This window comes from Echeneis naucrates, chromosome 3 (assembly GCF_900963305.1).
Source record: "Echeneis naucrates chromosome 3, fEcheNa1.1, whole genome shotgun sequence".
NCBI classification, from domain to species: domain Eukaryota; kingdom Metazoa; phylum Chordata; class Actinopteri; order Carangiformes; family Echeneidae; genus Echeneis; species Echeneis naucrates.
In genome coordinates, this window is record NC_042513.1 from 8,781,427 (window position 1) to 8,806,162 (window position 24,736).

At 38.9% G+C, this 24,736-nt stretch overlaps 1 protein-coding gene across 1 annotated transcript; it reads right to left on the reverse strand.

The window, feature by feature from the left end:
- Positions 1-5: 5 nt before the first annotated feature.
- ly75 (lymphocyte antigen 75) lies at positions 6-23,984 on the reverse strand. The gene is made up of 35 exons (XM_029498929.1): positions 23,719-23,984; positions 22,400-22,780; positions 20,968-21,141; positions 20,558-20,719; positions 19,169-19,288; positions 18,261-18,395; positions 16,992-17,195; positions 16,544-16,704; positions 16,238-16,345; positions 15,772-15,860; positions 15,372-15,541; positions 13,304-13,503; positions 12,830-12,972; positions 12,305-12,383; positions 11,907-11,978; positions 11,081-11,204; positions 10,736-10,771; positions 9,923-10,092; positions 8,121-8,185; positions 7,940-8,016; positions 7,265-7,401; positions 6,769-6,877; positions 6,414-6,574; positions 6,163-6,292; positions 5,833-6,053; positions 5,590-5,752; positions 4,856-5,020; positions 4,646-4,768; positions 3,921-4,106; positions 3,566-3,789; positions 3,237-3,444; positions 2,858-3,031; positions 2,653-2,769; positions 1,650-1,832; positions 6-1,334 (listed from the first exon to the last, which is right to left on the reverse strand). The coding sequence occupies exons 1-35, from the start codon at positions 23,819-23,821 to the stop codon at positions 1,159-1,161; spliced, it is 5,250 nt and encodes a 1,749-aa protein (XP_029354789.1). The 5' UTR covers positions 23,822-23,984; the 3' UTR covers positions 6-1,158.
- Positions 23,985-24,736: the final 752 nt, after the last annotated feature.

The window sequence follows — 24,736 nt, forward strand, 5'->3', positions numbered from 1 at the left end:
TTTCTTGAACACAGCTAATTTTATTGGAAAGCTACTGTACCTGATTTGAGCAGAGATATCTGTATAGGAGAAGTGGGCATAAAAAACCCAAAACAAACCCACATCTGTTTAGTTTGCACCTTGGTATGAATGGGTTAATAAGCCCTATTGAGGCCTTTCCTTGTAAGGAAGACTAAGGCTTTTGATATTCAAACTAGTCAGAGCATCTTTGGTTCATTATTGTTATGAAACAATCATCAAATATTTACAGCCAAAAACAGTGCAACTCAAACATCTTCCAAAAAAAAATAAAGATTAAAAAAAAGACAAAAAACCCCTTCAAACCTCATTGTGCTTAAACATTCCAGGAACTGTAGCCCCATGACATTAAAGTGCATTCTTCCTCAGTAGTTAAGTGCATAGTTGAGTAAAATTTAAAGAAAAAAGAAACAGAATTTATACAAACAGTTGTCAGATTCATTTTGACACCAAGACTTCAAGAAATAATCAGGAGTTCTTTCGGCACTTATATATTGACAACTAAAACACATTGTATTGAAAAGTCAATTAATTAAAAAACCCAATTTAGTGGCAGCTTAAAGCCCAAAATGAATTAATGGTATTAATTAATAATAGTCAGCCATAAAAATCGTTCCTGCTTATTTTAAGGTGCAGTAAGCAGTGCATGAGTTTGGAATAGTTTGAATAAAAGCTATATATAGTACAAAATAACTACACAGTCTGCCTCTGATAGTTCGGAGTCATTCATACATCAGTGCAAGTTAACCTGCGAGGGCTGGCAGGGAGTGTAAGACTGATTTTGTCAGGTTGTATATTTATTTAAACCAACTCAAAACCTAAAAGGAAAAAAAAAAAAACCCCTCAACTTTATCCATTACCTGACATCTCATTAATGTCAATGATCAATATTTACCACACAGAATCAGCTTGATTATTTACATTAGTTATAACACAAACATCTATAATAACCAAAATTAAGAAACTCAACTGCCACATATTCACAATATTTACAGTTTCAAACACCATTATGGATTTGCTAGTTTGAGCAGGACAAATAAATTATTTTTAAAAAAGGGGATGGCTGTATCTGCTGCTCAAAAGCACTAAAATGCACACAAAGCAGGCACATACTCCCTGAGGCTGATTACTTAAGCAAGCTCAGTCAGCATCTGTTATAATACTGGTGGTGTCTGACTCATCAAAGGTCCTCTTGTAGCGGACGGTTGAAGAGAAGTGGGCTCTTTTCTTCCTGTAGATGATGAAGCCAATGACTGAGAGAAGAGCGAGGAGGATTATGATGAGGATACCCAGCGCCACGGGAGCCCCTGCTGACTCTGAGGACACAAAAGTAAAACTGACTTTTTAGAGGTTTTTTTTTTTCCCCTCACTACACACAGGATGTTACCATGTTTGACTTCATGCGGCTTTTATCCGAGTTCAGAGGTTCTGCATTAAATAACTGAATAATCATAAGAATAACACCCTTCTGAATCATTACTGGGACTTAAATACGCAAAACCATGGCAGTTTTCAGCTAAGTTGTGCAACATTGCTGGTGGTGAAGTTTTGCTGCTTTTGTATTCTACAGATACACGTTTTGCATCTCTCAGAATGTGAAACTATTCCTTTAAAGCATTTGCGTCACTTACTTGCTTCAGTTTTGCAGACAACACGACTCCGGGCCACCTTGCAGCTAACAAGGTTCCAGATTCCTCCATCCCCCGCCACCATGACAGGACAGTCGGATGCTGACTTCCTCCTGCCGGTCAAGGTCTCAGGCTTCCAGTTCGAGTAGGTCAGATCAGAGCCATCCTGCCAGGACATGGGCTTACCTGAGAGGAAGAATGAGGAGATGCCAAACAACATGTGACACTTCAGATATTCCCATGTTTCTACTTCTAAAATAGGGGAAGAGCATATTAATGAACATTTATAAATAAATATTCCAGATTATAATTATGGGCTAGTTTCCATGTGTCGTCCCATGGCAGGCTAATGTTGCACAATTATATAGAGATAACTAAAAGTGCATATCAATTACCAACTCAATACGACATTGTTTGTGTTTGGTGTTTATCTCGGCATGAGAAACATTAGGTCTCAGTATTTACACTGTTTTTGGTCTCTACCATCCCAGGCTCTTGGCCTGTTAGATCTTTGTTCTCGCTGTTTGTTTGTGCCACTAACTGTTTGCGGATGAAAAAGCCAAAACCAAAGCAATGAACTGAAAGACACGATTTTCTTCACAGAGCTGAGGGGACCAGAGAATCAGGTGATAAATGTGTATGGGTCATTATGAGCAGCATTTGGTCCTTTTCTAATGAAAGAAATATTAACTTGCATGGCTTTAATGTTCTCTGTCAAAGTGTGCAGGCTAATTTAACAAACAATTGATTCTGATGTTTGCAGTCATGAGTATCCTCATGTATAATAGAAAGGCAAAGTTCTGTGGTCTGTTTTTTGCCACAGGCTGAGGGGTAATCATGACTCCTTCCTTATTTTCACCCTATGTAAACAACCTCAGAATCTAAAAACTGACTGGAACTCCCACATTAATTGGCAGGTATGTTAACACCATGTTTTCTCTTTTTTCCAGAGTGCTCAGTGTAATCCAAGTTTTCATGTCATTCCACATAGAGTTACGGGCTTCACCTTGAGCATCAAAGTTGATGCTGAGCCATGTGCGTCCAGTAATGAGATGATCATCAGAAATGTGCTTTGACACAAAGTCATTTTCCTCTTTGGTTTTTATGGTCAGGAGTTGAGCATCTGTCAACAGGCAAAAAAATATGACAGCTGGTGGGCTGCAGTTGCTTCAGATGAATTGTGATTATAACCGTTCATATGCCAAACTCACCCATGTGCTGACAGATGGTCCTTGCTTCCTCTATGCTGTAGACACTGTAGTTATAGAGGCTCATGTCAAAGGCGTAACAGAGATCCCCGTGTTCCACCCACTTGGACATACCATTGGGAGTATCGCTGCTCTGTGGGCAGCGATTGGCCTCCGGGGCAATGTAATATTTGGCTTCTGATACATAACAACACAGAAATGTCTCAATATCACTCAAAAACAAATGTAGTTCAGAAGTTTACCTCAACACAATGTTCCAATTAGAAGGTTTCAGAGATGCTAATTTTCTTTCAATTCTGAATGATTGCAGTATTTTGACTTTTTCTTTCGTGATGAAAGAGGAACAATATGGCTCTCTATATAAAACAGATTGGTGTCGTACTCTGAGAAGAAGTGGAGAAGTTGGCAGTGTAGCAGATGGCTCCGTCTGCCACTGTATTGCAGCTGGTATTCATCCAGAGTCCAGTGGGGGTTACAAGAACACAGCTGGCCTCTTGTTTGCCTGAGCTGGGGCCCTCTTTGAAGTCCTGGATGGTGGCTTTGTAGTCAAACTTTGTTCCATCAGACCATTCGTAGGCCGAGCTGCTGACCTGCATGGATAGAGAGAAAAACTGTCATGATGGCATGGGTTGCCTGCAGCTTCAGTGAAATCATGAGCAGAATTAACGACCAAATATTTTTGCTCAGGTCACAGTTAAGCAAAATTCTTACATCCTGATTGGATAGGCCAATCCAGAGCGGGAAGCCATCTGTCTTGGCAATGAGCTTGATGTGTGCACCATGCTGGATGTCATGGACACTAGCCAGGTGGCCTCCATGCCGACTACACATTTCCAGGGCTTGGTGCCAATTCAACTTTTTGGTGACAACGTCGTAGGTTAAGTTGCCATAGTGTTGGAAATCAGTGGACGACTGATTGTATTCCACTTTTGGTTCTTAGTAAGAGAAGGATTTAAAAACATGCAAGATCATTTGAAACAATATTTCCAGTGAAAATTTGAAGCGATGATAATAACAGAGGTGGAGAGAGAAATCAAAGTTATGGTGTAAAGTGTCATTCACCAACCATTGTCCAGTTTGCAGGTCACAATGCTCCTTTGTTTGAACTCAGAGAAATATTTTTTATTGGAGATGACAATCCAGCTGCCGTCAGTTGTGAGACCAGCCAAGAACGGTCCATCTACAGTTGGTCTGCCTCCTGCCCAACTGGAGTACTGGACATTTGTGCCATCATACCACTTCATCAGATTAACTAAAGTAGAGCAAAGTTTCTATTAGGCCAGATATAATCACACAAACGCACACTCTCATGCTGAAGGACTAGCAGCAATGTTGATGTTCTGCACATGTAGTCGCATAAACATAGAGAACTACATAAGGCAACATTTTTCTTATACTCACATAATTAAAAATTTATAAAATACTTAACCGTTTCACAAACAAAATATTTTTAAATTTAAAAGAGAAACTGTTCACTGTCAATCATTTATTCACCAGTTCACCAACTGGACAAATTTCAAACTGAGAATATAAATTTTAATACAGCCTGGGACGAACCCACCAATTACTGGGCTTCAGGAGCTCGCAGCATCTATACAAATGAAGGTCAATGAGCTATTTGATACTACTGGTGACAGGTGCATTCAATGGCTCATAAACTGTCTAAGAGGCTTTATGGTGAATTAAAACAGAATAAAGATCTCTGACATGGGATCACTAAATGTAGCTAATGGCAACAACATGCAGTGACCACTAAAAAGAGATTTGTAGTCAAAGTAATAAGGTACAAACCGTTTTCATCTTTAAACAGCCCCAGCCATACAAACTGGACCAAGGACCGAAACTGTAGCAGCTGCTGCTTGATAAACTCATTCTCTTCTGCGTTTCGGATAGTTAAGATGTCTGCCTTTGGATCTGAAAAAGAAATGCATCAGCAGCTTTAGCAACATCAGCTTTTCCACCCCCCATGACAATCTGTGCCCCATGTTGTAACATTCTTACCAAGTTTTTTGCAGCTTTCATGAATCTGTCCTTGGTCAAACTGTTCCCATCTGGTGGAGACCAGCTGGAAGGTGTAGCAGTTGTTCTTGAAGGGGATCCAGTTCGGACCATTAATCTTATGTGGGCACTTCACCGCTACATCCTCTGGAGTGGTGATGATCTCATCTGTCATAAACGCATTTAAGTTTTTATCTATATGCTTTCAAAAGGATAATACTTTGAAGCCTAGTGATGCATAACAAAAACGTTAATGAAACCTGTAGTGATTGAACAGTTATTCCTGAATTTATATTTTACAGGCCTGTTTGGCCATCTGGGGTCTAAAGATTCTCTCCAACAGATGTATTTCCTATTAGCAATGAAAGCTAACGAGCAGGCTTATACTTATGAAAATAACAACATATTCTCGCTTATATTCTCTACAAGTCCAAGATAAAATATTTTTTATACACATTTTTTTTCCTATATACAGCTTTTCCTAAGAATTTGAAAAGAGGTTTTCATTGCCTGGAAAGCATTTGTCATGCAACAACTCCAGTGGTACAAGGAACTTGGCAGAGTAAGGAAATAATATTTCTGTATCTCTGTATTTAATCTTCCCACTCAATAGACTGGCAACCTGTCCAGTGTGTACCCCTCCGTCGCCCAGTGTCAGCTAGGATTGGCCCTAGCCCCCATGCCAACCTGACGGATAGCTGGTATAGACAATGAATGTATGGAATATTCCCACTCACTGTGTGGTGTGTGGCAGATTGCGCCTCCTAGCTCTTCCTCACACTCTGTGGTTTTCCAGAACCCATCAGTGTCCAGGTAAACACATGAGCCACTGGTGACCTCAGAAGACCACCTACTGAACACAGTGTGACTGTGGTCAGTCCAGCGGTAGTGAATCCCCTCCTGAACACAAAACAAAACACAGAAGATTATTGTATAACTTGCAGATTTAAATAAAGGTGCCCGTTCTTTGGTGCACTTACATCTTCGCTGAAGAGGCCGATCCACATGGGTGTGCGTGCACGGCTCACATACACAGTGAGGGAAGATTGGAGGAATGTGTCAGCCACACTTGCCAGATCCATATTATTATTTCTGCACTGCTCTAAGGCCTCAAACCAGGTAAGATTTTTGACAAGCAGCTGAAAAGTGTGGTTATTGATGTGGAGAAGCTCCGTGGGGACTTGAGGCTCCTCTACTTTATCTGAAATGAGTAAGAATATTGTGTTGTGATAGCCACACTCTCCTGTTCGGTTTTTTGTATTTATCTGGGCTTTATTAGGGGAAATCAGAAGCATTAAATAAATATTTACCTGCATAGTGTTGGCAAATGGCCAGATTTTGATATTCTGTGCAGGAAGAATAATCCCAGGTACCCAGCATAGCAGAGTTAGGGTTATTGATCAAGAACACACACAAATCCCTACTTTCTGGATCCAAATGCTAACAATAAAGGGAGAAAGTACAAATTAAAAATTACACTGTGACTCAAGTGAAATCATCAGATTTTTTAGTTTTTTCTTTTTTTTATCTTGAATGTGTAAAATGGGTAAGATGATCTTACATTGACATGGATAGCCTTGTGCATTCCCAGAAGCAGGGGGTTAAAGTTGAGGTAGTTAAGTGGGGACTGGTCCACCCACTGTGGGTCATTGTTTTTGATTTTTAGACCAATCCAGATTTTGTCCATGTTCCTCACTCTCGGCAAAAGTGAGGTGATAAAGTCTAAAACATAGTGAAAGATTTTTGTGCTTACTGAAGGCAACAATTTTAACCCTGAGAAACTTTAATAGGTTTTTTGTATTTTGGGTGGCAGAAAGAGCAACTTATTCATAAATTACAAGTGACTCTAGATTGTGTATGTTAACAACTCTTTTTGTGTTAACTCAACTCAGAACAAGAATAAAAACAGTCCTTACCTTGCTCCACCTGATCAGATATAGTGACCAGTGTTCCTTTAACAGACTGGCAATACTCATTTGCATAACTGAATGCCAAAGGTTTCCTGCTTGTCATCACAATGTAGCACTTAAAAAAACAAACAAACAAACAACAACAAAAAAAAAAAAATCATCATTATCACATCACACTGCACTCCACCACTTTGAAGAGGATAGTGTTACAATAGATTGTAATTGTTTCCTAAGTTTTAAGAGGCTTGAGGAAAAAAAATATAGATGCATTATGGGCAGATGTCACCCAAAAATATTTTGAACTTTGCATTTGCAAACTCTTGCAGATAATCCTAATTACTCAGGCAGCAAAAAATTGTTGGTATAAATTAAGAGTTTTTGAAAGGGAACAATAGATCTCAGGTTCTGCTGGGTTAGCACAGAAAATAATACCTCAATGCTTACTATCATACTTAATCACTGTTTTACAGTGTCATGCAGTGTCTTAAATGTAGATAAAGACCTTATTTCTGAAAAACAGAGAGCCATTTTCACACGGCAGTCCACTTGGCTGAGGCTCCAGAGGGTTTATCTCCACTGATGTGATGTTGTGTTTCTCACACACAAAGGATAACCGTTTCTGGCAACTGATTTCCACAGCTAGAAGTAAACAAATGTCAATCAATAAGCTTATTGTGAATCAAATGAAGTAATGTAAAGTAAAACACACCCTTTTTCCTTATTAAATTCATGAAAAGTCACATTGTTACTATTTCTATTTCCTGTTATAATTATGTAAAGAAATTACACAGTCATGTAAAATCCTCGTTATTATCAAGTATTTCTTCTCTATTCTACAGAATTTAATAGTTACGTCTAATGTCAAGTTTAAAAATCCAGAAACTGTTGTTAGGACTAAAACTGGTTTGCTGGCTGAACAAGATTTTATTTAGGTTTATCTTTAATCTTGGCCAAATACACAAGCACAATAAATAAATTAGTGAAGGTTACCTTTAGGGTGCAGAAAATGTCACACAACTGTGTATTAACAGATAACTCCATTTACCTGTTACCTTCTAATTCACATGGATGGTGTGGATGAGTTTACAAAACTAGAGGATATTTTCTGCCCCAATAACAAGTTAAATATATAAAAAAACATTCTTAAACAAATAGAAACATGATGATGCTTACTTACATGGCATGGGACTTTCAGGAGTGAGAGAGAGACATTTGCCAAAGAAAGCTGAATTATAGTAGTACCACTGGGTGTACCTAGAACATACATTATTTCAATCAATACCAAATTTTAAAGGTATAATTATCTGCTTGCATTTATGTTATGTTGTGAATACGTTTCTGAATGCACTGGCACTCACGACAAAGGGAACATCCGCTCAACGTCTTTCATATCGATCCACCAGTTGTGTCCAGGATTTGAGATCTGTTTAAAAAAAATAAATAAATAAATAGAAAAAAATGGTAAATTCAGTACCTTATCATTAAATAGATCATTTTCTGTTATGAGCATTATTACCATAATGCTTCAAATTTCTGAAGTACTTTAAAAAGAGAATAGGTTGTCAGAGAGAAACTCATTAGGCAGGCAAGGGACCGAAAAAAACTTGTATGTGGGATACATAGGATTAGAGATTTAAATAAATGATGCCAGACCTTTCAAAAATCTTTTTATGCAAAATGTTTGACAATACTTGATGCACATAAGAGCTGAATACCCATAAATTTGATGCAGCAGTGGCTGAGATGACCTGTGTTTTACTTTTTCTAAAATAATAATACATTTAATGGAGAGTTTTAATAAGTTGTTAAATCCACACTATTAAGTTTTCATGGCAGAGATGGCTGTACTGATGGTTATCTAGTGATAGGCGACTCAAAAACTATCTTACAATATGTAATACTGCATTTTCTTTTCTAAACTTTGCCTGGTTTCAGTTGTATTCTCAGGAACAAAAGGCTGCAAGCTTTCCATTACCAGAAGATTGTGGAAAGAATTTCCACTGTAATAATACTCCACAAATCAATTACAGATTCCCAAGGAGAAATAAAAATGTAAACAGGGCATAAACTGCATAAAGAGGGACAAACCCCCTTTTTTCTGTCCAAAATTATGTTGATCATTTAGCGATTTTAAAATGCATTCCTAATAATTTGGCATTGTTAAAAAGTAAGGAAAAAAATGTTTATTTCAATTTCTGTCAGCTAACTGGAAGGGCGTGTCAGTGTTTGACAGTGACTGGCAAACTGCTCTTATCCCACTCAGAGATAAACAAACTTCAGCACTATGGCTTCATGACAGATAAACAAGAGCCAGGAAACTGAGATAGGACCACAAGACACATTCAAGGTGCTCACATATTTGAGGGGCAGGACAAGACATGTACTGATGTCTGTAAGTTTGTAGTTTTAGTGCTAAAGCCTTCCTACCAAAATCAGTGGCTCATGTGTTGTGTGAGAGTGGCTGTCTGACTCACTGTCACCACTTGCCCTGCCCAACCCATGATATATCACTGAGATCACTTTATGCCAGAAATATCAAAGTACAGTCTCTTTCTGCTGAGTCAATGCTGGAATGATATTCTGTCCAATAAATGCAAAACTAGCAGTTGCTTCATGAAACAAAAAAAAAAAAAAACAAACAAAAAAAAGGAATCCACTTTTTTTTTTTACATCAATAAAAGCATCAGAGAAAAACTCCTATTGTATTTCAGTTTTATCTACATCTATTTTGACTGAAAATATTCACTAAAAATTCATCCCCAATTGGCAACTATCCAACTGCAGCACAGTAGTATAACTAGGCATAGCAGGCCTGTCGAGCATTGGATTTCTACACAAACGATGACTGAACCATATAGAACCCGACAGTTTTCAGACATCTTGTTGAATCTTTGCAATAAAATAAGCTTTTACTAGGCACTTAGGGCCAAGCAATGGTGTCATATTAGATCATTACAGTTCACAGTTGCAAGATAGAGATGAAAAATCTGTTTTTCTGAACCCATGCAAATTCTGAGTTATGAATCAGCCACTGTTATCAGTTAATTGTTCATTCAGGCTGTCCTTGGACTGAAAAGCTAAACAGGGACAAAGGGGTAGGGCTCATCTAATGGTTATCTGATCTCCAATGCATAGCCTCCTGTAGTCATTTATTACTTACAGTTTGTAGATACTGGTTGATCTTACTGGTAGCACGCGAGCTAGCTGGTGAAGCCAGTTTGCTGTCATTCGAACTGCAGAAGAGCTTTGCCTCCTCAAAAGTTAGCTTTGGCTCCTTGACAAACCAAAACTCTGCTCCATCCACGAAGATAGAGGTCTCGTGGTGCCCACCTAAAAGCACAGTTGCACAATATGCATTTTTGGGAAATATTTCACAGAGCTAGAGGCATGCACAGACAAAATTATACTAATACATGTCATAATAAATTAATGCCAAACTATAGACCTTTATAACAGGAATCCAATTCAACACCTTTTTCACTGGTACACTGGTTGCAGAATGGTAAGGCACTATGCAACAATAAAACCTACAATTATGATATCATTATTGTATTAACAATTATCAATTTATGTAGATATGTATTTATATTTCTAATTACTTTTCATATTTAATATTATATGGCTATTATATAATAGTAATAACTAAAACTAGCCTGCAAAGCACAGGCTCAGGGCCTTGAGCTTCTACATTAAAATGCATTTTTCTTGCTTGCTAGACACTGTATCAAGAGCCAAAAGTCATAATTATTGTTACTGTTAGCGACAGCCAAGAAAAATCTGTAAGACCATAGTAAATACTATGAGGAATCCCTTTTTAGATCTTTTTTGAGGGCATTGATCTCAATTTTTTAAGACTTCCACATATCCAGTGTAAATAGATTATTGTAGTTAAAAAAAAAATAAAAAATCTGCTACAGTTTAAACTCAGATTCAAAAGATAATCAGGAAAGATGTGGAAAGATTAGGTAATTACCGGGGTTGTACCATTCAGGGTTCTTTGGTGTCTTTCCTGTGGAAGTATCAATAAAGAATGAATTAGAGGCTGAATATATAAACACCACCACACAAACAACTAACGTTACATTGTGGTAAATTTATGCATGACAGCATGAGATTTTTAAATCAGATTTATCTTTACTTCATTACTGTGTTATAGAGAACTATAAAAATAACTCAGGTACTGGGTGGTCGCACAATTGCAGCCAAATTACAAAATGCCTAACTAAGCAAGATTAGATGACAGGTCCTCGCTTTTCAGAAACAAATATCAACCTCTGTGCACTCCTACACAACACAATAGATTTGTGTGTGGTCTTACCACGGGGTAGTTGGCAGACCCACTCCAACCTGGCATCACAGTGAAATGGGATGGCGTAGAAAGGTGTAGTTGGTATGTCAAAGTGCATAAACAGAAAATAGTACCTAGAGGGGAACCTTGGTATCTAATGGGGACAGACATTGTTGACACAAATATTGTCATAAACACTCATCATTCATGAAAACCAGTTTTAGAATACACTGCAGATCTTGTTCCTTACCAAAAGTAAGCAAAAGTTTCAAATGAGATTGTTTGTCTTATGGCACAATTACTAATCAAGACATTTGAAACAAGCGCAAACATCCTTTCTTGCAAGATACAAGCTAGTCAGCACTAGCCAATGTAATTTTGTTTCTCTGTGCCATTGTCAAAACAGTAGCACAAAAAACAAACAGCAGTAATGACATCATAATGAAAAAGGCAAAAGAGAAATTAACAGTAAGACCATTAGCTGTAACTATCTTCTTTTTGAAAGACAGGAATCAATTCAGTGAAAGGGAAATTAGCTTCATGGTCAGTTTGTTGAATATTAATTGACAATGTTATGTGGGAAAACAGTCTGTTCTGGCTGACCTTTGTGGTTTTATTACAGCATGAAATCATGCATGAATTAAATTGGATTGGATTTCAACTGTAGCTCTTATGATATATCCCATAAATAGCTTTTTATTAATTTCAGACATTCAGACATGACTGCAAAACTGAAAGATCTGAGACAAAAGTGCACAACCAAAACAAAGTATTTGAAAGATAAGACAGACAATGCAGAACAAAGTCTGATTGTTCTTTATTATTATTACAATGTTGTATAATGTATTCAGCATACCTTGAATGCAGTGCAGTCACGACTGTATGCATCATCCTCATGGAATCCGTTCTGTAAAATGTTCATAGGTACCTGTTGGGAACAGGCTGGATGAATCACACACAGTGAAACTATGCAGTAAGTTTATCTCGAGCAGATATGGTGTGTTTCAAACAAATAAGGATGATCTATCAGCTGCAGATTAATACACAAGGAATTAAAATAAATTAAAAGAATAACTTAACTGAGAAGCAACAGGTTTTTAAATGCACTTTGATTCATTATAAAAAAAAATGTACTGTCTTGAAATATACTAAATGATTTTATACTTAAAATTATACCACAGGATGTCAACTGTCAACAAAATGTGTTATAAGGTGGTTTTGGATTAAATTTACAATACACTACACCATACTCACAGGTCGGCCGTCACTCCACTGCCATGAACTATCTAATGGATTTCTCCTGTTCAGGCCAACCCAGAAGTATCGATTATTACTGCAAAAGGGAGAACACCAGAGCAAACGCACCATTAATGACATTCACCAGAACTGACTGAGATAACAAAAAATAAATAAATAAATCAATCATCTGAGAAACCACTGAGACATTAAAAATAGAGATGCTGCTATTTCATTCTGATATACAAAAGCTGAAAACTAATTATGTTCAACCCCTTAATGAAACTGGCGATGAAATGTGAGTCGGTGAGATGGTGGTATGTGTTTACTTCAACGTTGAAATGAAGTGCTGAATGTTTATGTGAAAAGGTGAGGATGAACTCTGAGGTATACACCAATGATGACAAATTTGCATGTTGAGCATTCATCTGTTAGTTAAATGACTGCTCCTCCCACTCAGTAATCAGTGTGCTCATGAGGAGTCGCTCGTTTTTTTTAATGTCAAGACTTTTACAAATGGTACTTTAGTGCATGTATGAATACCTGACGGTGTCTCTCATGATGCGGTGAAGGGCTCTCATCTCATCAACATCAGTGAAACTGGGCAAGTTGGCTCCAAGAGCCTGACAGAACCTCTGAGCTTCCTCCCAGGTGCGCTTCCTGCTCAGCCGCTCCTCATGAAAAAGCTGACAAGTTGAAACAATGAGTTAACACAGCAGCTAGTGAAACGATACCAGTAAAAAAAAAAAGAAACTGGAGTTGAAACAAAAAAAAAAATAAATAAATAAAAAGCTAGTTCTGCTGACAATTCATGAGATTTTAGTCCCCTGCAAAAAAAAAAAAAAAAAACTGTACCTGTATACGTACACACACACGTACACACACACGTACACACACACACACACACACACACACACACACACACACACACACACACACACACACACACACACACACACACACACACACACACACACACACACACACACACACACACACACACACACACACACACACCTTGTAGCAGTATTTGATGTTTGGTCTGGACGCCCATCCTTGCGGACATGTTGCATTGACATCCGGCTCTACTTCTGGGGGTGGAGGTGGACTGAGGTCTGTTCTACAAATAGTACCAGCCATAGAAGTTGTACAGTCATCCGCTATCCAAGATCCCAGGTGTCCCCTAGCAGTGATCATTGCACATCCTCCAGGGAAAGCTGAAATACACACAGATGAAAAAAAGTTGCATTTTAATGTACAATGCATTTGACTTGGGCAGCACTGTGGCATAGTGGTTAGCACTGTTGCCACACAATAAGAAGGTTGCAGGTTCAGTTCTTTCTCTGCGGAGTTTGCATGTTTTCCCTGTGCAGGTTTCCTCCCACCCTCCAAAGACATCATGTTTGGGTTAACTGGTGACTCTAAACTGTCTGTAGGTCTGAGTGTGACTGAGTGGTTGTTGGTCTCTGTCTGTCTCTGTGTGTTGGCCCTGTGATGGACTGGTGACCTGTCCAGGGTGTACCCCCGCCAGCACCCCGGCACTCCCTGACCCAGAAACGGATAAGAGGTTGAAGATGAATTAATGAATGCATTTGAATTCTTTAGCTCATTAAATGGTAAATAGACACAGGTGATGTAGATTCAGTCAAGACTGGAACTTAAAAATCATGAAGTCAATGGCCAGAAACATAACTTCATGACTTCTCTGATTATCTCTCGTTGAAGCAATTCTTCCCACAGAACTGCTGCTCACTGGATATTTTTTTTTGTGTTTTTCCACACAAGTCTAAACAAACTCTAGTGTGTGTTGAAAGAGAAAATCGCTGGAGATTTAGTTTCATAAATACTCCAATCAGGCTGTCTGCCATCAGATGTATCATGCAACTTTCAAAGAAACTGTCATCATATGTTTTCCCCTATTCTGATGTTAGACGTGAACATCCACTGTAGCGCCTGTTTCTTTATGTTTTCATGCATTACACTGCTGCTACATGACTGGAACATTGGATAACAAATGTTCCTAATCAGGCCTTTGGTGAGCGCATGGAAATTAGAAATGCTTATTTACAATTGTACATTTAATTTATTTTTTGAACAAATTCTGATCACTCTTGACCAGATACGCAAAGTCACATGTTCTAAATTTTTACTCACTATTAAAATGACAAATTACAGAGATGTTAAAGCAGAGTGTGTGGTTGAGTGCTTAACACGTTTGCCACATTCTTGGGGTGTTTCGGTTCTAGCCTGGGACCTTTGCTGCAAGGTCATTCCTCCCTCTCTCTCCTCTTTGCCTCTCAGCCTTGCAGCCACTTACTAGTCAAAATAAAGGCCAGAAAAGGGTCCCAAAAAAAAAAAAAAGTGTTATACTTGTTTTTACACGTGAACTCTCTACTGTAACTTCATTATTTATATGAGTAAAGTGACCATAAATTTTCAGAGTTTAATCAATTGACAAACACTGTGAAGTATACATTACTTCAATTACTTAATTATAACATTCAAGTGCCCAGCAGATATACAGTAATACCTTGACAATCGTGGATGTAACGTTCCAGAACCCCCCATGATAGATGAAAATCCACGAAGTAGAAACAGGATTGGCTAAAGTGATTCATCAGGGTATTGTAATGTATATTAAGATTTGTACTTATTAAAGCTCCGCACACTCTTAAAACACAAACATAAAGATGCTGAGCGATGTAGCAGACGTGTGCGAAAAAAAACTGATCGCTGGGGATGATGAAAGCTAGGATGCTGGGAACTGAGGCTGTGGTCACTAAGCCAATCAGCACCCAGGATACTGAACAGCATGCTCCCATTGGTCGTGCCTCCTCTATCGGCCAATAGTGCGGCATGTACAAAATCATCTGGGAAGATACAAAGTTTTGATAGGCCGCAGAAATCCACGATGTACAGAGGGAACCACAATATTAATTTACAATGAATATATTTGAAAGACTGCGACAGGTGTTGATTAATAGCATATTACAATGAGTCTGTAGTGATATCCCTAGTCCTCTAGTCTTTGCCAGTCCTGCATTAAGTGATGAGGGGACACACATGCCTTGTGGTATTTACTAACCTGGTTCACTTGAGGCCCAGTTGCTGTAACTAATTGGGTATGGGGAGCCGTCCTGGCTCAGCCACATGTATTTTCCTTTGTTGTTAATGTCCTGTAGGCTTATCCATACACCCTGGAATTTTTCAGTCATGCGCTCTAAAAGCAGACGGTTGATAAAGGCCTGCTCAAACCTGGAAAGAGTTAAAAGTGACGTCTTTTTTTTTTCCCCCAAACATCTCAAGAATAGCTACAAATGTGCTTACGAAGCACATGAGATTAATGTATACACTTTGCCTTAAAATGAAATTAATACATTTCTTTTGAAATGGTACCAAAGAATATTCATGTGGTCAGTAACTGATGAGTTTAAGTTTGTATTTCTGAGCACAAAGCACACAAGTATCAGCTGGAGAACTCCTACCCGTTTCTTATAGTGATGTTACATCGATCTTTGAAGAATACTTGTTTGGTGTTCACTTGATAACATGAGTTGCCATGTCTCCTCCAACCCTAGGGAATCGAAAACATTATAATTATCAGATACTTTTAGATTCCAAGACAACAATGACCCTGTTCATGCATAATTCTGACATCCATCCTAACCTCTGCAAAGGTACTGTAGTCAGTCACATCACTATGTTTTTTTCCCCACAAATCAGACTGAACTAAGTCAATTTCATTTTCACAATCCAGGGCTCTCTTCCTTCTCAACAGCTCCAGATTTAAACTCTTGATGACTCAAAGCTTCACCAAATGCCAGTTAAGGTCCAGAGCAAGCAAAAGGCACATAAATGACTTATTTTCATAACAATTGAAAATGTGCATGTGTTTAAGGCCAGAGGTCTCATTCCTTTTAAAAATTAGGTAATGCAAAAAAAACAACTTACATCTTCAAAGCGACATCTAGTCTCTGTCTCTGGTTTCTTGACCGTTCCTTTCATCTGACACATATAAGGTAGCCTCTGTGTGCAGTTCCCTACCCGCCAAGTGTGAAGCTATGAAAGGAGCACACAGGTTTGTTTTTTTCATACACAAACTAACATACAGAACATCATAAAAGCCAAAAAACAAGTCTTGGCACACAGCACACAGAGACATAAACCCATACACAACATGCAAAAGAAATTAATACAAAAGAGGAGTAATTACATAAAAAGGCATGGCTGCACAACCACATCAAAATACACACAGACCTCTCCAGAGTAGAAGACACAGCTGGGATCCTGAATGGGCTGGGCTGGTTCGTCTGGACCCCAGTATGTGAAGGTGACAGGTCCCTTGTCAATCCACTTGAAGACTGTTGGGTTTAGGTTGACGCCAAAAAGGCCAATCCACACATTCAAAAACTTCCCATCTGATGGACCATAACACAAATAAAAACATTCGTTTATAGATCCATGTAAAAATTAAAAAGCAATGGAATGTTAATCCACTTGTATCATGAAATCCACAGACTCAAGTGCTTACTTTATCTGTAGCACCTATCATGAGAAAAAACAATAAAATACCTTGAAGGCAGCTAAATCCAATTAAACAATTATGACATTTTCTCTAGCAGATGTTTTACTTATCCAAAGATAAATCACTACTTCAGGGCTCGCTAAAAACATAATGGTAGAAAAACAAAAACAAGTGATTCACCTGCATGGAAATTTGTGCTGATCATCTCTTTGCTCTCAAAGGAATGGAAGCTGGCCAGGAAGCCTTCCTTTCCACCCTGTGTTTCGTTACAGAGCTGCTGGGCGACTGCAAAAGGTTGAGGCTCATCCTTGACTAACTTGTAACACCAGCCATCCCATGGGACCCAACCATTCAGACACACTGTTTCTTTGTATATTAAAGATTCTGTAAAGACAGAGAAAGATTGATGGAGGTCATGAGGGGCCTTATTTACCAGCATATTCAAAAATAAGCAAAACCACACTGCCACTCTTTTGGTTCCCTGTTATGCTTATTCAGTTAAGTTTAAAGACCCCCTAACCCAAAAATTTAAAATGTTTAAAAATGCTCTGCTATGACTATTTTTTCACTGAAATTGCTTTCCCACAAAAAAAAAAAAATTGTTTAAAAAAGCTCACGAAGAAACTAAAAACACGTCCACTATTTCTCCCTCATTGAAAAATCCAGGTTTTATGAATATTCATCAGTGTGTGCCCACCGCCGCTGCTTGATCTGGGTTGCTCGGTAACAGCGGTGTGCTGCGTCAACCCCAGGAAAAATGCTCGGAAAAGCATCATGCTTCAAGATGTGCTTCGTGGCGAAACCCATCCATTTTTGTGCCAGGTTCAAGACGCAGCTGTCCTCAAAATGCTTGCTGCAGACCGCGTTTCAGCTGGAATATTTTCGGTGACATTATCATTCCAAATAAATTGCAACCATTTCTCCTGTGTGGTATGATCCTTTGGTAAAAGATGAAGGCTGGTATCATGATTAGCCTCTCCACACCCAAACACAGAGCAAGCGTTCGCCATCGGCGTCTGTTTTATGTTGCTCCCGCATTCCAGTCTATGTATATATTATGTAAATGAACTGGGAAAGAAAATCCACAGTATTGGTTGCTAGGATTTGTGACGTATGAAATCCAATTGAGGAGCTGAAAAACTGAATCCAACTTTTTCAGATCTGGCTTTGAAACTGCATTTTCAAATCTAAAATGCTCAGTTATGGCGGGCTCTAGAGACTTCACAGCTGAAAAGTCTTGTAGCAGAACCCAAACACTACATAGACATGTTAATAATTTGAAAAACTCAATTTTTTTTTTAAATAAATAATATTAGCTTTACTTTTGACATGTGGGGCTTCAAGGGTGAGAACAACCTTGCAGATTTGCTAGCATGCTACACAAGCTTAGACCTACTTAGGCATGATACAGAAGAAATTTTCATGCAGCGAAGGCAGCTGTTAACCTACCTGTGGTTGCTGTGTGAGAGGCATTGAAGCGCTTCTTGCAGATGTATGGCAGATGTTGGGTGCACACCTCAGTTTCAAAGTTTTGCTTGGAATTCAGGACACCACAGTCAAACTCATAAATGGAAGAACCCAGTCCTATAAAACACACAATGAATTGAAATAAAAATCGCATACTGACTGTGACCGCAGAGAATAAGAGTGGCATTTACAACCCAGTATCTTTCTCCATTAAATTGAATTAAGGCTTAATAAAAGAACCATTTAATACTGGTATGCTGGTTAGACAGGTAGCTAGCAGCAACAATGGCATGTTGTAAATTACTGTAAACACAAAGAACAGTAGAGGGCCAGAGGGCAGCAGTATCCTTCACACTGCAGTGTAAGAACAACACCTTGTCACTGACAAGAAAAAACAAACTAATAAACAAAAATAAAAAAAAAACATGTCACAACAGCTGGACGACCTCAGAGAAGCCTTCCATTCTGTACTATTAAGGGGTTATTTAGTACCACTAACAATCCCAATATCACACAGTGTCCAATAACCAGCACAATGAGCTTCTTTAGTTTTAACACTGGCCTCATTGTTTCTCTGACTGATACCAAGCCAGAGTTTATAAAAGGGTGGCAGCAACAGCTGATCACAACAGGATGCAGATTTTTGTGTGCTCAGAAAAAGCAGGTGTCTGAAGGAACTGCAATTGTTTATTGTGGTGCAAAGGGGTTACAAGATCCATTTCACTACATCTTCGGAACATTTATGTTTACTTTTTAGGGGTTTTTCTTTTTTTTTTTTTTTTATCCCAATCACTGCCATAGACTTAAATGGGCCTCGCACAGAACTGAAAAAATATTAAAAAGCAATGCAGGGCAAAGACAAAAGAGAAAACAGATGTGATGATCATTGCCTTTTTCCCAGCTTAGGATGGAGAGAGGCGCGCCATCTGACCACTGCCAGCCCTGATACAAATTCATTCTCTGAAGACCGATCCACATCCTCTCAGGCATCCTGCCAAGGCCATCCAGCACTGCACAATACAACATATCACAATACAAAGGCCAAACAATTAATCAAGGGAAATCATTAGTCTATGTTAATATGACTCATTGAGATCATATGTAAAATGGTACAAAACACAAACAAGAGAATATACAACAACTTGACAAGGTGAAGACAGAGAAGAAGACTGGGTAGAGGAGACAACTGTAAAACCCAAACTGTACAAAGAACGAATTGCAAGTGTATCCTGGCACAACACAGGTCAGAAAGGAGTGCCAACACGCATTTTTGAATGCAAGCCATGTGACATTCTCAAGACGGAAGGGGTTAAATAATGATCATGCACTCCAAGAACATTTAAACAAAAGGCTGTGTTGTTGTCAGGTCTTTGGTAATTGTGTGCTTGTGACCCCCAAAGCCATAGAGGACATCAAGGACAGCAATGCATCTTTGAGTATACAAGACAGTTTAGTTTACTTTTACAACAATTCTAGTATTTGGACTTGGCTGACTTGTTTTCAAATGATCTCTTCGTTATAATGTCTTGAAGCAGCCCAGCTTGATAAACAAAACTTTAGGAAAGACAAACAAGAAACATACAGTAAGAACATAAAGAAAAAAAGGGAACAAAGCTTTCTGTCTTAACATTAATATTGTGCAACAAATCAGTGGAAAATTAACAAAACCACAGACCCTACTGAAATTTAAAATTGGCAAATGATTTTCAGAACCTAGTAACACCCATGGAATGTGAGCAAAGTAAAATATTAGATGAAGTCATTTCAAGACAGATGCAGGAGCTGCATTGCTCATGAATAAAATACAGCTTTCATGTAATACACTTAGAAATGCACAGAACCCGGAGTTGCAGTTAAGTTAAGTTAAGTTGCAGTTAAGATTGTTTCCTTTTTGATCGGATTCAACTCAAGTTCTCAGACTGTGAGAGATTATATAGAGGTTATATTCACATGCATTATACTTTTAGATAAGGATATATTTTGGGTCTTTAGTTCTCATTCAAAATGGCCAACAATAATATAGTAAATGTTTTTCAAAAATGTAAATGGCAATATAATTACAATTAGTGAAGTTTTTGGTGTTGAATAGATAAATGACATAGCCCTATCTTATCTCACCATTTGATTCTATAGTTGATTTTTCATTTAGCAGAATCCAAAATGGTGCAATATAGATGATGACTTAAAATACTTTCCTTTTTTTTTTTAATCTTATAGGGAAAAAATAAAGAAGGAACATGAAAAGAGGAAAAGGAAGAATGAGTAGTAATAGGTCTTACACGTCTTGGAGTGGAGATCTTCAGGTGCAGACAGACTGAACAGATCTGCTCCCTGACTACGACAAGAAGCCAAAGCTGTACGCCAGGTCACTGCAGCATTGGAAACAAATTGGTAACAGAAGTCCCCTTCTGGCCCGGCAAACAGAGTCTGGCATCCCTCCTCTGCAAAGTCAATGAGATATACTTAGGTGTGCAAATGCTGGATGTAATTTCAAGTAATTATAGTATAAATTGCTGGCACAAACAAACAAACAAATAAATAAATAAAGATAGATAGATAGAGAGAAAATGTAGTGTTTTAAATAATTGCAGCTTTTTCAAAATGGGTAGCTGAATATCCCCATATTCAAGTAAAAGTGCCAAAAATTATGAAACTGACAATAATATTCTCAAAATGGAATGCAACATGCCAGGTATCAGACAGTGCCCCTTTTTTCTGTCTTGATCATAGTCCAAGGTAGTGGCACACCAGGACAGTCCAGGGAAATCTGTGTCAGGGAGGCATTCGTAGTGCCAGCTGCCGTTGTATTTGAAGGGGAACACACAGGGAGCCCCAGCAGAGTTCCCATTGGTGGTATGGACAGCTGCACAGAGAGGAGTAGAGAGCGCAGTCAGACCCACACAAGGCTTTGTACTTCAATATGAAGGAGAAAAAAAAAAGTTTAAATATGCGCAAAAACAAAAACACAACAATCACTAAAACAAGTCCAAAAAGCATAAAGTCTATGTTTGGACCAGTTAACTGGTGAGAAATGTGGCCTTTGGCCCACAAAGACAGACACAGTGAGATCACGGTTTCCTTTTTGGTCATGATAAAATGCTGAAGACGTGACCCGGAAAAGGATAAGCAGTTGAAGATGAAGATGCTGTAGATACACTGAATGTGGATTTCTACACAGGCAGAACTCCTTAAAATTACACCAGTTCCTGTATTTTGGTGTAAAATAAAAATAAATAATTAGAATAATAAATAAACAAAGTGACTTTAATGCTGAAAATCAAATGATACAATAGATTGGGTGGATTGAATGAAGATTGAAATATAGTTTATAGGGGGCACAATTTTCAATTCCAAAACTGAAGACGTGAAAGTCCAGATTTTCCTGTTGCATGTTTCCTGTTTTTAACAACAACAACAACAACTCCCGTTTTAAATATGAACAATTAGAACATTTGTTTTAAAGCATTACTTTCATTTTGTAAAATGAGAATAAACAGCCAACCAGTAAACCCATAGTTACAACAAAGTTGAGAGGACTACACTGGTAGGGTTGTTTAAAATGTAGCCTAACCTGTCTAGTCTTGTGACATACATGCCAACAGAGGTAATACCTGGCTATACACAGAGGTGACAAATCACATGGTTGTCTCTCTTTTGCTCGCTCTCATTTTCTACAGCTTATCTGTTTCCGGATCGTGGATTGAGATGGGGTGGGGGGCCTGGATCACATCCCAGCCAAGGTGAGGGTGGGGAACACCATGGACAGGCCAACAGACTATCACAGGACAGGGCCAATGCACAGAGACGAACTACTTACACTCACACTAAGACCTATGGAAAATTTAGAGTAACCAGTCAACCTAAACATGATATCTTTGGACGGCGGGAAGAAACCCATGCATGCACTAGGAGAAAATAGAAACTCCCCACAGCAAGGCCGTGGAAATCAAATTTGTGACCTGCTTGCTGTGAGGCAACACATTTAACACATTGACTTCTTAATTTGACTACCCCTTGGAGCACTGGGCCATCCTCAGAGCATCTTAGTCTTTTGAAATGGGCCGTTTGTTATACTGATATCTTTGTTTGCTCTCAGATAAAGCAAAGGAAACCATACTCACTTCGATACGGCGTTTCACAGATGTCAACTTGGGACCCTCCTCTTACCCAAGTGTCATTGGTATTTTCTTTGGCTGAAACTTTTCCTTCATTGACAGACAGGCCCATCTCATACCTCACACTGTTTGCTTTAACAACCCCATCCAGGCAAACCCACGACAGCAGGCTGCTGTTGCCACAGTCAACCAGGGATAACATGTTAGTGTGTCTGTCCATAGCCAAGCAGTAGGATGTAGCCAGATGGAAGAGACGGTGTCTTGAACCCCACATCCACAGCTGAGACTTGCTATTTGAGTCACAGGTAGTCATAATCAGGTCTGCGGAAGCCCCTGTACCCAAACACTGGCCTGTGCTTGAGTGCTGGATGGTGAAAGCATCTCCATCTGTGATGATGGGACATAGAGAGAATACATCAATTTGAGTTCATCTTATTTGCTCAATTATCTAGACTGGCCTTGGCTTATGTGATCTGTGAATACTGATCATATAGAGTTAAATGTATTTATTTCATTATTTTAATTTCATTCACTTTAGTTTCATTTTCACATGTCCTGGACTTGTCTGTCGATTTTGTATTGTGGACATGACGATGCAGAATTAATGAAATAAAAACTATACTTGGAAAAATCCCAAACAAGTAAATAAAACATGTAAAAACTGTGAAAGACAAACATTTCATCCATTAGCTCATGGCAAACGGTATTTTAGTATCTTTCTGTATTCCTAAAAGTACTGCCCATTCCAAACTGCTTTTTATAATTTAGACAAATCCTCTGTAAGTTTCACTTCTTTAATGCCATTAAACAAAAACAGAATAGAAGCATTTCAACCCCGGACTTCAACTCTACGTAGTAAAGCTTGAAGACTTTGAAAATGATGAAGAAAATAAGAGGCAGACAGGGATATGACTACGCCACACAGGCCTTCTAAAATAGAAAACAAGGTCACATTACAGTTTCACTTTGCTGAACATGCACAGCACTTAACCTGTATAACAGGAGAACTAAGCTGAATACAGATGTAACATATGTAACATGACAGAGATGGACAGACCGTCACTTTATTCATATCTCTTTTACATTCAAAGGTGTGCGATTTGATGGACTTTTGGTTTTGCTGTCAAACTACCAATAAACAACTGCGTTTGCGTCCGCCGACACTTGTTGTAGTTTCCCAGATTTGTGTAACTGCTGTCCGCGGACTCTGTGCGGTTCGGACGAAGTTGCAAACCGGGAAGCTGAAGGGGCAGAAACGGCTTAGTCACGGCCGAAAACACGGCAGTGATGAGAGCAAACTGTCCGAGTTTGAGGAGGCTACTTACAGAGAGCCTGGGCGTTAGCCGGCGAGCCAGTACCCGACAAAACTGTTGTCTCCAACAGAATCAACAAACAAAGGCAAAGTGTCGCTCCGGTCGCTCTCGGCATGTTCCCGCCGGAGTCTCTCAGCCCGCCTTCCCGCTGAGTGGAGCCGTGAGTCCGGACCTGCCGCTTGACTTGAGCCGCCGACAGAGAGAGTTCAATTATCAGAGCTCCCCGGGTGTCAGCCCAGCTGCGTCCTCCTGCCGAGTCCGCTCCGACTGGCTCCAGCCTGGGAGCACACTTCCGGTCCGACCCACGACAAACAGTCGTTATGACGTCATAATGTTACCGTTCTGCAACGAAAGGTAACATTTAAATGAATTCAAATGGACGTTAGGGTGCAACTGCTCAATCTCTAACCGAGTAAAAAATAAGAAATAGATATAAAGTCAGGATACCAAACTATGCCATCTTTTATCTTAAGCATAAACGCCATATTCACAGCTTAAACATAATACTTAGCATTAGAAAACAATGAAAGAGTATTAAAGTGTTGCTGTAACATAAAACCTGAAAGGAGGATTATCTGGAAGGCAGAGATCTTTCCTAACTGAGTTCATCCTTAAGTTACTGCATAACAGGTCACCAGGGAAAGTTACTGTTATATACTGCCATCATAATAAAACTTGTTTTAATGAAGTCATAAACAGAAAAACATTGTAAAGTCTGTAGCTACCCTCAGTTTGTCAAGAAAACTGTCCTAGGGCCTGCTTCAAGAAGGAGGTTTAACAAACCTGAACTTTGAGTCCAGCCTGCACCATGACTATAAAAATTCAACATCAATGGAGCTCTGACGCTACAATTCACCATGTGAACAGAGACAACGAGCTCTTTTAGTCTGACATTAGAAATCAGAAACCAGGGGATTTACAGCGGGTTTGAACAGACTTTACAGCTGCAGCGTCAAAGGAGAGAGAACTGAAGTGGCAGAATTAATAGATGTGTTTATTTAATATTTAATCACCTATGTAATATTATAAG

Excerpts from the sequence above, each read along its gene's own strand:
- ly75 (XM_029498929.1), bottom strand. The coding sequence starts at position 23,821 with ATGCCGAGAGCGACCGGAGCGACACTTTGCCTTTGTTTGTTGATTCTG. Across the intron at positions 15,861-16,237 it reads CTAGATGTCGCTTTGAAGAT|GGTTGGAGGAGACATGGCAA; the intron begins GTAAGTTGTTTT and ends TCGATTCCCTAG. Across the intron at positions 12,384-12,829 it reads ATCATGAGAGACACCGTCAG|TAATAATCGATACTTCTGGG; the intron begins GTATTCATACAT and ends TCCCTTTTGCAG.